We start from the raw sequence: 13,136 nt of genomic DNA on the forward strand, positions 1-13,136 counted from the left end.
TGCTTGAAACTTTTCGTTGTAATATTATCTTCATAGTCCGTGTCTCATCCTTTCCCTTGTTATTTTCCAGACATTTTGTAGTAGTGTAATTGCTCTTTGCCATGTCTCTGTCTTAAGTATATATTGAGATTAAGAGGTTTTTTTCATAATTCTTGGTCAATGTATCATTCAGGACTGCTTTCAGTTTTGATTTTTGTAAGTGTGGATGTAGAACTAAAGACAGGACATAGCTTCATCTTATTAAGGTTACTTATAGTATCTCCTAACATTGGAATTCTAGTGTACGTTCTGTAGAATTTAGTCTGTGAAGTCTTTTCTTCATGAGGATATAATGGGCTACTGCCTATAGAAGAATTATTTTTTCAAACGAACTAATTATATTGATCACTGTATGTAGATTTCTCCACTTGAATATGACTATTCATTAAGTGATCAAAGACTTTAATATGGTCTCCTATTGAGAAACAGCAGGGAAACCTGTGTTAGTAACTTCAGAACTCTCTTGTATAGTTGACTGCAGTACAGTTCAAACAGCTCAGTTTCAGCTTCACTTCAAGGGCTGAGTTTGTATATGATGTGTATCTTTTTCACAGTAAGAAATCAATGTTTGCTGTGTTTGTTTTTAATATGAAAAGGTCTGAACATGAGAGACATTCCCCAAACTGCCCATTTGTCAAGGGTGAGCACACTCAGAATGTACCTCTTTCAGTCACACTGGCAACAAGTCCAGCACAATTTCCCTGCACAGATGGCACTGACAGAATAGCCTGCTTTGGATCTGGAAGTTGCCCTCATTTTCTAGCTGCTGCAACAAAACGAGGAAAGATCTGCATATGGGATGTTTCCAAACTTATGAAGGTATACAATATAAACAACCAGTTTTTATTAACTGATTACTGATTAAGCATACCTCGATTTAAATCAAAGACCTCTTCTGGTTTTTGTTGTTATTTCTCAGGTCCACTTAAAATTTGAGATCAATGCATATGATCCGGCTATTGTGCAGCAACTTATGTTATCAGGAGAACAGAGCTCAGGGGTTGACTCAAGGAGACCAACACTGGCATGGCTAGAAGATTCATCTAGCTGCTCAGATATACCAAAATTAGAAGGAGACAGGTATGCTGATCTACAAAATAAGAAATATGAAATGCTGCTGTGTAAGTGGTAAATGCCGTTTAGTTAAGTCATGCTTTGTGAAATGTAAGATTGGTAAGATTTTTTTTAATGGAGATAATTTTTTTTAATCACTGTATATCTGTACACAATTCAACACTTAAAAAAAACAATAATCTAAATTGCTATCTTTAAAGCCAGCTCCATTTTATTCGTGCAGTTTCAGTTTTTATACTCCACTAACAGAGAGGTAACAAATCTCATTGCTGCCCTGTGATGATGTTCCAGAGGTAGAGAAAAAAAGAGAAAGGAATATAAGTTTTGAAACAGCTTTTAATTTTAATTATGGATTATGCATTTCAGGTTTTGAAAGTAAAGGCTACTCATGGACTTCTGGAACATGCTTTTATCTGATTGTTTCATCATAATTTCTGGTTATGTCATTCTGAAAATAAATTACATGGATATTGCTTTCATTTTGTACTTTTAACACATACATACAGACTCTAAACAATTAGACAGTCCTCTCGCAGGCTTTTAAATAAGCTAGAGGGTGTGCCAGTGCTTAGAAAGTGTCATGTGAGAAAAAGCACTGTTCTTTCATTTAGGCTTCTTACAGTCTATTACTGGAAACTCCTTTCTCATATTACTAAAACTCAAACAAAAGAGTGAATAGTTGTTGGAAAACTCAGGACAAAAGGTGTTTGGGGAGTCTTGCTAGTTTTCTGAATGTTTCTTCTTAAACTTCAGCATCATGGAAAGTAACAGTACTGCTACATGCACAGGAAAGCAAATCTTTGGTTTTAAGCTTGGTGTGATTCCTGCAGTACTGCAGAGCAAATATGAAGCTTGTTCTTCTGAAGAGGGTATGTAGAAATGTGGGCAACATCTGTGTGTGTGGCCTAACAGCCACTGGGGTCTAGACTTTTACTGTAGCTTTAGGGCTGTAAATTCCTTGAGAATTAAAGAATTAAGCCCATTTAAAGAGCTGGTTAAAGGATAGTACAATCATACTGCTCAGAACTAAGCGTCTTTCACTTCATCTAATGTATATGAAATTTACTATCACTTTCCTGCTCAAAGGGAAGCTGGATGAGAATCCAAGTATTGAATTGTCACTCTCTTGTCATGAAGTGAAGGTTGATCAAGTTTGAGCTGGTAACTGGCTTGGTACTGTGAGTAGTTATCTCTGAAGCTGCAAAGGCATTACTGTTCTTCCTGTGTGTAAAGAGCTTGTAACAGGAAATTGTTTCTTATATTGGAAAAGCCACATGCATAAAATCTTCATATATTCTTAGAACTACCGAAGGGCCTGTTTCTCTTGAAGAGGTGTCTTGAACAGAATCTGCTTTTATGAAAAAATGATTCATCTGGTAGTATTTTTAAAAGCAACACACTTTTCATACACCCTTTCTGTACTAGCCACAAAATCGCCTTGGTAGATTTGAAGACCAGTCTGGCAGTTCCACCTGTCAGAGAATATTTGAGGAACTTTGAAGAAGGTGTCATCAGTTTTTAGAGGTTGTTTGGTTGGTTTTGTTTTTCTTGGAAAGATTCCTGAGAATTTTTAATTTCATTTGTGTCTGAATTGTTGGGAATACAACAGTAAAATGAGGCAAACAGAAAGCTGGTCTACTGGTTCGATGACAGAGGAAAAAAATCTTTATATTGTTAGTGTCTGTGACCAATTCATCAATGGGTGTACAATGCTGACTAAAAGAAATGCCAGGTTATAAAACACATAGTATTCTTCACCAATTTAAAAAAAAAAAAAAAAAATTAAAAATAAGAATGCAGCTACAGTGTATATGGTGTCATACACGCATTATTTTTTTTCAGTGATGACCTACTGGAGGATTCAGACAGTGAAGAGCATTCCAGATCGGAATCTGTGACAGGTAGGTTATATCTGATCTATGTAATAATTTAGAGGTCAGGAGGGAAGTTGTTCTTCTCAGGCTTTTAAAAAAAAGTGTCAAAACCATTGATACTATATTCACTGTATTGGAAAAAAGGAAAATGATTGACCTTGAAAGCAATGCCAGTATTTAAGTCACTGTTTGTGTGGTGGAGAGATTACACACAGGAGAAAAGAAAAACCCTACTTTGTTGGTTAATAAATGTCTTATTTGTCAACAAGCATTGCTTATCTTGCTGTCAAAAACCACACAAACTAATTTAGAAGAACTTGCTTTGAATGGGAACAAATTACAGCTGTACACAACCCTTTAAAGTCAGAGGACTGCCAGAGAGAGTTCCTCTGTCTTGGTTGTTTCCCTGTGAGTATGCACTTTAGTAGAGTATTTCTATTCCTGAATAAGGATTTCATATGGAAGCAGAACAGTGCTATGCATGGTGTTCTTGTGTTATTTTCTTAGAGGTTGAATGAGAAATTTTGATGGGAGGGAAGATTACATGCTTACTTTCCATAATCCGGTTTACATCTGGAGTAAAGATCAGCAAGTGGGGAAGAAAAGAACACGTGCATGTACATACATAGAAGATTTGAGATGTAAAAAGGATTTTTTTCGATAAAAAGTATTAGCAAAGATGGTGTTCTGTCATTTATGCTTAAATCACCTCTTAATCTGGATTTGTACCATGTCCTTTTTTATTTTTTAAATCTCAAGTTAGTTGAACTCTTCTGATTCATTGTTATTCTTGCAGTACTGCTTAATTTGGTCAGGCTATCTCTCAAGTTTTTACTGAGTTTTATTTTATCATAGCTTGGAGTTCTTTCTATTAGGTGGTCTGTTACATGGGGGAATTACCAAGTTTTAGAGTAAAATGACATGTTTCTCAACTAAGATTGGAGAATGAATCTGCTGAATTGCAGATTTTTGATGGTACAGGATTGTCTGGGAAGGAAGGGGAAAAATACATGGCAGAACATGAATTGAGTTGGTTAGATTAGTTGGATTTTCAGTATAGTGGTCTAGCCCAAGTAGAATAATTGGTAGAATGATAATGCTGTTTGCTGGGAGACTTGTTCCAAAGAATAATGTCCTGTTCTCTTTTGATAAAATTAGGAGAACCATTAGTCTAGTGGAAGGAATGTTTCTGGGTATCTCTTATTGTTTCTTGATTATCAAATCTTGAATATATGAAATGTTTTAATGTATTGAAACTGTAGAGCTTTTTGTTTAATTATGAGGATAAATCCATAATATATGTAATATGGTTCCTTTGGTTTTTTTGAACATATGTTATATTAAGCATTTGTGTTTTAAAGGGCATACATCACAGAAGGAAACTATGGAAGTCAGCCTTGATATAACAGCTCTCAGCATTCTTCAGCAACCTGAAAAACTTCAGTGGGAAATTGTTGCAAATGTTCTGGAAGACACGGTTAAGGATCTAGAAGAACTTGGGGCAAATCCCTGTTTAGCCAACTGTAAGAGTGAAAAGATGAAGGAAAAACATCTAGAACAGCACAACATTCCCTTTCCTTGTTTATTAGCCGGAGGTCTATTAACATACAAATCACCTGCTACCTCTCCTGTTAGCAGCAACTCTCAGAGGTCACTGGATGGCTTAAGTAGGACTCGAGGTGAGAGTGTCTCGGAACAGGGATCAACTGACAATGAATCCTGCACTAATTCAGAACTGAATTCCCCTCTGGTAAGGAGGACTTTACCTGTATTGCTGCTATACAGCATTAAGGAGTCTGATGAAAAAGCAGGAAAACTGTTTTCACAGATGAACAATATTATGAGTAAAAGTATACACGATGATGGTTTCACAGTTCCACAGATCATTGAAATGGAACTGGACAGTCAGGAACAGTTGCTGTTACAGGATCCCCCTGTGACTTACATTCAGCAGTTTGCAGATGCTGCAGCCAACCTAACTTCTCCGGACTCGGACAAGTGGAGCTCTATGGTTCCCAAGCCTGGGACTTTGGTTCAGTGCCTGCGTCTGCCAAAGTTTGCAGAGGAGGAGAACCTGTGTGTAGATTCAATCACTCCTTGTGCAGATGGAGTTCATTTGTTAGTAGGACTGCGGACTTGTCCTGTTGAATCTCTGAGTGCAATAAATCAAGTAGAGGCCTTGAATAATTTAAATAAATTAAACTCGGCACTATGTAATAGAAGGAAGGGGGAACTAGAATCAAGTCTTGCTGTAGTGAATGGCACGAGTATTGATGTAATCCAGCATGAGTCACCAGCAGATGTACCAACTCCTTTAATAATTCAACCTGAACAGAGAAGTGTTAGTGGTGGATACCTAGTGCTTTATAAGATGAATTATGCCACTAGAATAGTTACTCTAGAGGAGGAGCCAGTAAAAATCCAACATATCAAAGACCCCCAAGACACAATTACCTCAATGATTTTGCTCCCACCTGATATATTGGATAATCGAGAGGATGACTGTGAGGAGCCTGTAGAGGAAATACAGTTAACTTCTAAAAATGGCAGTGGGAGAGAGAGAAGATCTGAGATCTCTACTCTTGGGCACCTGGTAATAACTACTCAGGGAGGATATGTAAAAATACTAGATCTTTCGAACTTTGAAATTCTGGCCAAAGTGGAGCCACCTAAAAAAGAGGGCACTGAGGAACCAGATATGTTTGTCTCTGTGATATACTGTTCGGGCACAGACAGATTATGTGCATGCACCAAAGGTAAGACTTTTCTTAAAAATTTTATTTTAATGCTTCATTTGACTGTATGTATTTGGATTATGTTATAGAATGTCAGAGTCTAAGTTTCAAAACAGTAATAGGCAAATTCCCTTGAATTTATGTACAGTTTAATTCTGTTCTTGGGAGCATGGACTCTAGTTAATGCCTTATCTTAAAGGTAGATTTTTAATCTCTAAAATGGGAATAACTCCTGGGTATCTCCAATATACTAATAAATTTGTTCTTGTAGAGGCACAGATTTTCTTAAATCCAAACCAAATAAAAGTAATTCTTGTATGTAATTATTTCTGTGCTAGAGAGCCACATTTCAGAAGAAAGTTTCCAGTCTGGTGATATTCAAGAGGGTAGAGAAGATAACGCTTTTATTCCTTATTCCAGGGGTCAGTTGTATCTTTCACATGGGGCTGCTGGTTCTGCTTCAGCCTTTTGCAATGGGATTATGCTTTCTTGGGCTTGAGAGCAGGACTATCTGTGTGGGATTGTTAAATCTTTTTCAGAATGAATACAAGACGTTTTGGGGGAAGGGGACAGGTAGGAGGGGAGTGTAACTCAACTCCAGGCAACTGCTACTTCATCCCTAAACCACCACACACCTCCCTCCTTCCTTGTGTCCCATTGGGGCAGTGGAAGCAGCTCTGGCTGTCATCCAGCTGAATTCCTCTATGCATCAACGTCTCATTTAGTTCTGCACTTGAGAGCTCTGGTGGAAATGTTTAGCCTCTCAGAGGGTCTAAGCTGATGTAATGGTTCACACATTTCAGATGAACTCCCACCAATATCATGTGGAACTTTATCTCTACTAGAAGAGTTTAAATTGACACATTTCTTCCTTTCATGGTGGTGTCATACTGATTACAGTTCTCCTATGAGCAGTTGTTAAACTCAAATCAGATTTACCAGTTATTTCTAACAGATAAACTCAAGCTTATTATAAAAACCTCATGTCTGTTAAGGGCCCTGTGTTTATCACTTACCTACCAAGAGTTTGAGCAGTGGAGATTTTGGATTTGCTTTTTTAGTGTGGGTGAAAACATCACATGTTAGCAGCCAGTATTTACATTTGCAGATTCCCAATGGAAACGTTCATATTTACTAAATTGTTCTCTTTTGGTAACTGCTTTTGAAGAAATGTCTATTAAACTGATCTAGCTTTATTTAATAATGCATGTTTTCTTCCTAGTTAAAATGGAATTCTAACTGAAAGGTTAATTGCCTTTGAAAACTGTTGGTATATCATCTATGTCATAATGTTTTTACCTATACTTTGCTGATCAAACTGCAATGTCATTTAAAAAAACCCAAGCCTTACTAAGGTTTTTCTTCTACAGAATTCTACTACTATTCATTTATTTCATAACTCTGTTCTGTCTTTCTTGTGTTTTAAGATTAATTATAAAAGTTAAAGGGTTTATTGTTACGTGCACGGTACTTTCCCATCCAGCGTTAGCGTGTATGGTAATTATATTCTTGTAGCATTTGGTATTATCTAAACCTGTTTTGGAACTTTGAGTGTAAGATATGCAGGTCTGTTGGGAGCATTTGTTCTGTGTGCGTAGGAGTATTTGTGTCTTCTGCCTAGGTAACCACCACCTCTGTTACTGACTGGAGAATCCTTTATCTTCCTCATAATAGACAAGCACATTATTCTGCTTTCTCAGTAAATATCTCTGTACTTTTTTCCCTCTGAGAGTGTTACAATCTCGATCTAGTAATTTATAAATAGCTTTGCTGTGACTTCGTCTGTTCTTGCTGTGTTTAAGATGACTGGAATTTTGGGTTTTTTTCTTCTGTAATCCAGTATGCTACAGGTATCTCTCTGCCCTCAAGTTTCCTCTTTTGAATATAGTACTTTGATAACTCTTATTTTTTTTTTTATCGATTGATTATTTTTATCTTTCATTTACACCTACTGCACCTCTATTTGGAATTTGATTTTCTGCACTGCATCCAAATTACAGTGAACTTCAGAATTCATTATTTTCATTGTTTATATGTCTTTAGAAGCTTTCAATTTCTATTCCTATTTTAACATTTCAGTCACTTCTCCTGGTATAACTTTTCTCGCTTTTGAGAAATTAAGGGACCAATGTCCATTAGAAGTCTGGATTTCAGTGTCTGATACTAGATACATATGAAGCCTGAGAGTCCTAATGTTTATGCCAAAATATGAAGCTTTGTAAAGAGTGTCTTGATCTTAAATGTTTATAAATAACTGTACTGCATAAAATTCAGGAATACTAAAAGAAAAAGCAAATCAAAAAGCTTAACTTATATTTATCTTACATCTTATTGCACATTTGAATAACTTGGTGTAAGGAATAGCTTTTGCGTAATTTTTGTGTCGAATTGTAATCATCTTTTAATCTTTCTTCTCTAAGTTGGTAAAATTGCTTGCTTATCTGCTAGGTGGCTGAAAATATTATTACTTTTTCTTAAATGCAATTTTCTTAGGCTTCTTCCAAAATCAGTTTCAGGTGTTTGCTCCTCTGTAATTACTGCCACATATGGAATGGTGCCTGCAGCCTGACAGCATTAGGAATATATGTATTGAAAGTAGAATAACTAGATTCACTGATGTATTCAACATTAATCCTTCTAGCAAGTAGCTTCTAGTGCAAAGACATAAGTGAAACTGCTGAGTAGAAGACTTGAAACCTACATGCATCGGAAATGCTTGGATGGTGTTGGAAAACTATTCAAAAATATAAGCTGAGGAATATGTTGTTCCCTGCTTACTTGGATGGTGGGAGTAGTCAAAGAGGTACTTTAATGTCCAGAAGTTTTGGATGCAGAATAGCCTTTTTTTTTTCTACTGCTTCTGCTTGTTGACATATTATTTCTGTTAGTAGATCATATAATTTTTCCCATAGCTGCCTTTAAGATATAACTGAAAAGAAACCTTTATGTGAATGGGTGTTTCAGGTTTTGAGTGGTTTTATGTAAAGATGTTTTAGACCTGCATTTGACATCATTCATCTTTGTGAGTTGGGAATAATTATTCTTATTCCACTTCAAAATGTTATCTCTCAGTGTCAGCTTCAGGTAGTTCTGTTTCTTCAGGGATTACCTGGAGCTGACCTCTGGGGGGAAGTGTGCAACTACACTCTTGGTTCCAGTTCTGTTAAGCAAACATGGTGGACTTTAGTCTCTTTGTATTCTGCTTTCTTCTCTTCCCTTTAGTCAAGGGAGACTGTAGTTAATATCCCCCTTAGTAGTGCTTTGTTATCATTTTGGCCTCTTCAGGGATCTGCTTGGCAGAGTAACATGGGATAAAGCCCCGGAGGGAAGAGGGACCCAAAAAAGCTGGTTAGTATTCAAGGATCACCTCCTCCAAGCTCAGGAGCAATGCGTCCCAACAAAGAGGACGTCAGGCAGAAATGCCTGGAGACCTGCGTGGATGAACAAGGAGCTCCTGGACAAACTCAAAACACAAAAAGCAAGCCTACAGAGGGTGGAAGCAAGGACAGGTAGCCTGGGAGGAACACAGAGAAATTGTCCGAGCAGCCAGGGGTCAGGTTAGGAAAGCCAAAGCCCTGGCAGAATTAAATCTGGCCAGGGATGTCAAGGGCAACAAGAAAAGCTTCTATAGGTATGTCAGTGATCAAAGGAAGAATAGGAAAAATGTGGGCCCTTTCTGGAAGGAAACAGGAGACCTGGTTACCCAGGATATTGAGAAGGCTGAGGGACTCATGACTTTTTTGCCTCAGTCCTCACCAGCAAGGGCTTCAGCCACACTGCCCAAGCTGCAGAAGGCAAAGACAGGGACTGGAGGAATGAATAACTGCCCACTGTAGGAGAAGATCAGATTCAAGACCATCTAAGGAACCTGAAGGTGCACAAGTCCATGGGACCTGATGAGATGCACCTGTGGGTCCTGAGGGAACTGGCAGATGAAGTGGCTAAGCCACTGTCCATCATATTTGAGAAGTCGTGGCAGTCTGGTGAAGTTCCCACTGACTGGAAAAGGGGAAACGTAACCCCCATTTTTAAAAAGGGAAAAAAAGAAGACCTGGGGAACTCCAGGCCAGTCAGTCTCAGCTCTGTGCCTGGCAAGATCATGGAGCAGATCCTCCTGGAAATTATGCTAGAGTGCATGGAAAATAAGGAGGTGATTGGTGACAGCCAACATGGCTTCACTAGGGGCAAATCGTGCCTGACAAATTTGGTGGCCTTCTACAATGGGGTTACAGTGTTGGTGGAGAAGGGAAGAGCAACTGACGTCATCTACCTGGAGTTGTGCAAAGCATTTGACACTGTCCCGCACGACATCCTTGTCTCTAAATGGGAGAGACGTGTATTTGACAGATGGACCACTTGGTGGGTAAGGAATTGGCTGGATGGTCACACTCAAAGAGTTGCGGTCAGTGGCTCCATGTCCAAGTGGAGAGCAGGGACGAGTGACGTTCCTCAGGGGTTGGTGCTGGGACCAGCGCAGTTTAACATCTTTGTTGGACACATGGGCAGTGGGATTGAGTGCACCCTCAGCAGGTTTGCCGACCACACCAAGCTGTGTGGTGTGGGTGACACACTGGAGGGAAGGGATGTCATCCAGAGGGACCTGGACAGGCTTGAGAGGTGGGCCTGTACCAACCTCATGAAGTTCAACAAGGCTAAATGCAAGGTCCTGCACATGGGTCGGGGCAATCCCATGCACAAATACAGGCTGGGCGATGAGTGTATTGAAAGCAGCCCTGCAGAGAAGGACTTGGGAGTATTAGTGGATGGAAAACTGACTATGGGCCAGCAATGTGCACTCGCAGCCCAGAAAGCCAACCATATCCTGGGCTGCATCAAGAGAAGTGTGGGCAGCAGGTCAAGGGAGGCGATTCTCCCCCTCTACTCCGCTCTTGTGAGACTGCACCTGGAGTCCTGTGTCCTGCTCTGGGGACCCCAGCATAAGAAGGACATGGACCTGCTTGAGTGAGTCCAGAGGAGGCCACAAAGATGATCAGGGGGCTGGTGCACCTTCCCTATGGGGACAGGCTGAGAGAGTTGGGGTTGTTCAGCCCAGAGAGGAGAAGGCTCTGGGGAGACCTTCTAGTGGCCTTCCAATACTTAAAGGGGGGCTGCAGGAAAGGTGGGGAGGGACTCTTTATCAGGGAGTGTAGTGATAGGATGAGGGTAACGGTTTTAAACTGACAGAGGATAGATTTAGATTAGATATGAGGAAGAAATTCTTTACTGTGAGGGTGGTGAGACACTGGAACAGTTTTCCCAGAGAAGTTGTGCCTGCCCCCTCCCTGGAAGTGTTCGAGGCCAGGTTGGACGGGGCTTTGAGCAACCTGGTCTAGTGGAAGGTGTCCCTGCCCATGGCAGGGGGGTTGGAACTAGATGATCTTTAAGGTCCCTTCTGACCCAAACCAGTCTGTTTTTCTATATGGGGCTTTAAAATGTTTTGTCTTGTGTCATTAATATAAAACAGCTTAAGTCTTGCTTTTATAACATCCAAAATAAGGAAATTATTATAAATGTATGCAGTAGGCTGACAGGTATTGTTTTTGAATAGAGTTACAGCCGTAACATGGTCTTTTGATATTCTTCGAAACCTGTTATCTGGTGTGTAAGAGAATCAGATATAGTTTGTTTTAGATGCATAAATTTCCAGAGCTACAGTTGTCACCACCCTCTTTATATCTCAATTTTCGTTGAATTATATTTCTTTTTTTAAATTACAGCCCTACCAAAAATTATTTAAGAAAACAGTCCACAGCATACGTTCTATTTTTTTCTTTTGTTGGGTTTGTTTTGGATTGTTTCCGTAGTTTAGCTGCTTAGCTGTGTTTACCATTCAGGCAATTTTGTTGAACTTTGTTTCAGAATATGGAACAAGGAGGAAAAATTGATGTGTCTGAAATGTTCCTTTTTTATCTAACATAAAGGTGCAAATCTCTGCTTGTATTTTGTTTTGACAGTTTTGAATGCATACTTGTGGTTTTGGGAGTATTTTTAAGAAGATCATTGCATAGCGTTCTTGCACTGCTACTGATATTCTCCCTTGTCAAGTTAGGAACTTAAGTGTCTGAAGCTCTCTGAAGAAATATTATCAAGTAGGAAAGTGAGGTGGCATTTCAGACAAATGCTACCAGAAGTGGAAATGTTCATGGTGTTGTGGTGAAGCAGGTATTTCCCTGCCAGACTGTCTGATTAAGTAGGTGTTAAAATCTGTAAGATCTGTTTAAGTGCTTAAGTTCCTTCTAGTGAATGAAGCATTCTTGGATTGTGTTTACCTGAAATTTGCAATCTAATTATTTCACAAATCTAACTTTTGAATGTCTGTATTGAGTGAAGGTTTTACAGTAAATCATTTCCCTGTTGAATCCTGTTGAAAATGCTAGTATTTGTCTTTGCATTGCATCTAGCAAAAAAATTCTCAACGAAAAGTAAATTTGATTTTTAAGAAGTGGTTCTTCAGTAATTCCCTAAATTCATTTAGTTATATTTTCAGTTTAATTATTATTTGGAAGTAGTTCAGGAAAAATGGGAGAGGAAAAATAGAGGGTTTTCTACTGGTTTTCTTCATCAGAAAGAACTCTAGTGCTCTTTCATTCTAGCAGTTCTGTCTTCTGCCTATATTGCTTCAGAGTCAACAGACAAAAAGACCCAGCTCTAATAGAAGTTTGATAATCAGCTTCTCTCACATAGTGATTCCTAGATCATATTGGATCACTTATTTTGGTTATTGTCTGGTTCTGAATTAGTCAAAGTTGAAAGTGGTAAAAGAAGATCATGAACACTGGATGTAACCCATCTTGTACATTTGTATCTTACTGATTGTTTTACACTTTCATTTATAAGCACTTTTTTCTTTAGGTGTCTGTTTTGTGATTATTTTTTTTTTAATGTTCTTTTCTAGATACATAATGCTCCTAAATTCTTGCCTGCAGTATTGCATTATAACAAGCTTTCTAGTCACTCACTTTTTTTGGAGAAATTGTTTTTTCAGACTGGAGTTTAGCATGTCGAAAGTGAGTTGTCCATGCTGATATTGTTATTGCAAGCCTGGCAGAACTGGATGGCGCTTTCATACATTTGAGAACTGATTCCCTCAAATCTTGTACCTTTCAATTACAACAGATTTCTTGCTCTTGAGTTGTATGTAGTGTATTACTTACTCTCTCAGCTTTTTGCTGGTTTTGTTTGGCTATCTTGTTTGTCTCTTTCATGTCATCAGGCATTGTCAGCCTTGCGTACTGGTGTATTTGAAGTTCAGGAATCAATTTAGTGTTTTCAATTTTGTGCCTTCATAGGCAATGGGGTCTAATGGGACTGGGGAGAGGTCAAGTTTTTTTCCACATCAGAATTAGTGTTGGAAGTGATGCTAAGAGATCATCTTCAAGTCAGGATCAATTATACTTACCCATTCAGGAGTACT

General features: G+C 38.7%; 1 protein-coding gene across 7 annotated transcripts in view; it reads left to right on the forward strand.

The window, feature by feature from the left end:
* The window catches only part of BIRC6 (baculoviral IAP repeat containing 6), a 186,514-nt gene that overhangs the window by 24,598 nt on the left and 148,780 nt on the right, over positions 1-13,136 (forward strand). For 6 of the 7 annotated variants that reach the window (XM_074863360.1, XM_074863354.1, XM_074863359.1 and 3 more), the window contains exons 7-10: positions 636-858; positions 959-1,119; positions 2,956-3,014; positions 4,349-5,743. In XM_074863360.1, coding sequence (XP_074719461.1) covers positions 636-858; positions 959-1,119; positions 2,956-3,014; positions 4,349-5,743 — 1,838 coding nt within the window. Of the gene's footprint in view, positions 1-635; positions 859-958; positions 1,120-1,960; positions 1,983-2,955; positions 3,015-4,348; positions 5,744-13,136 lie in introns of those variants that run through there. The other variant, XM_074863361.1, reaches the window with a different exon arrangement.

Source organism: Strix uralensis, chromosome 3 (assembly GCF_047716275.1).
Source record: "Strix uralensis isolate ZFMK-TIS-50842 chromosome 3, bStrUra1, whole genome shotgun sequence".
NCBI classification, from domain to species: Eukaryota; Metazoa; Chordata; class Aves; order Strigiformes; family Strigidae; genus Strix; species Strix uralensis.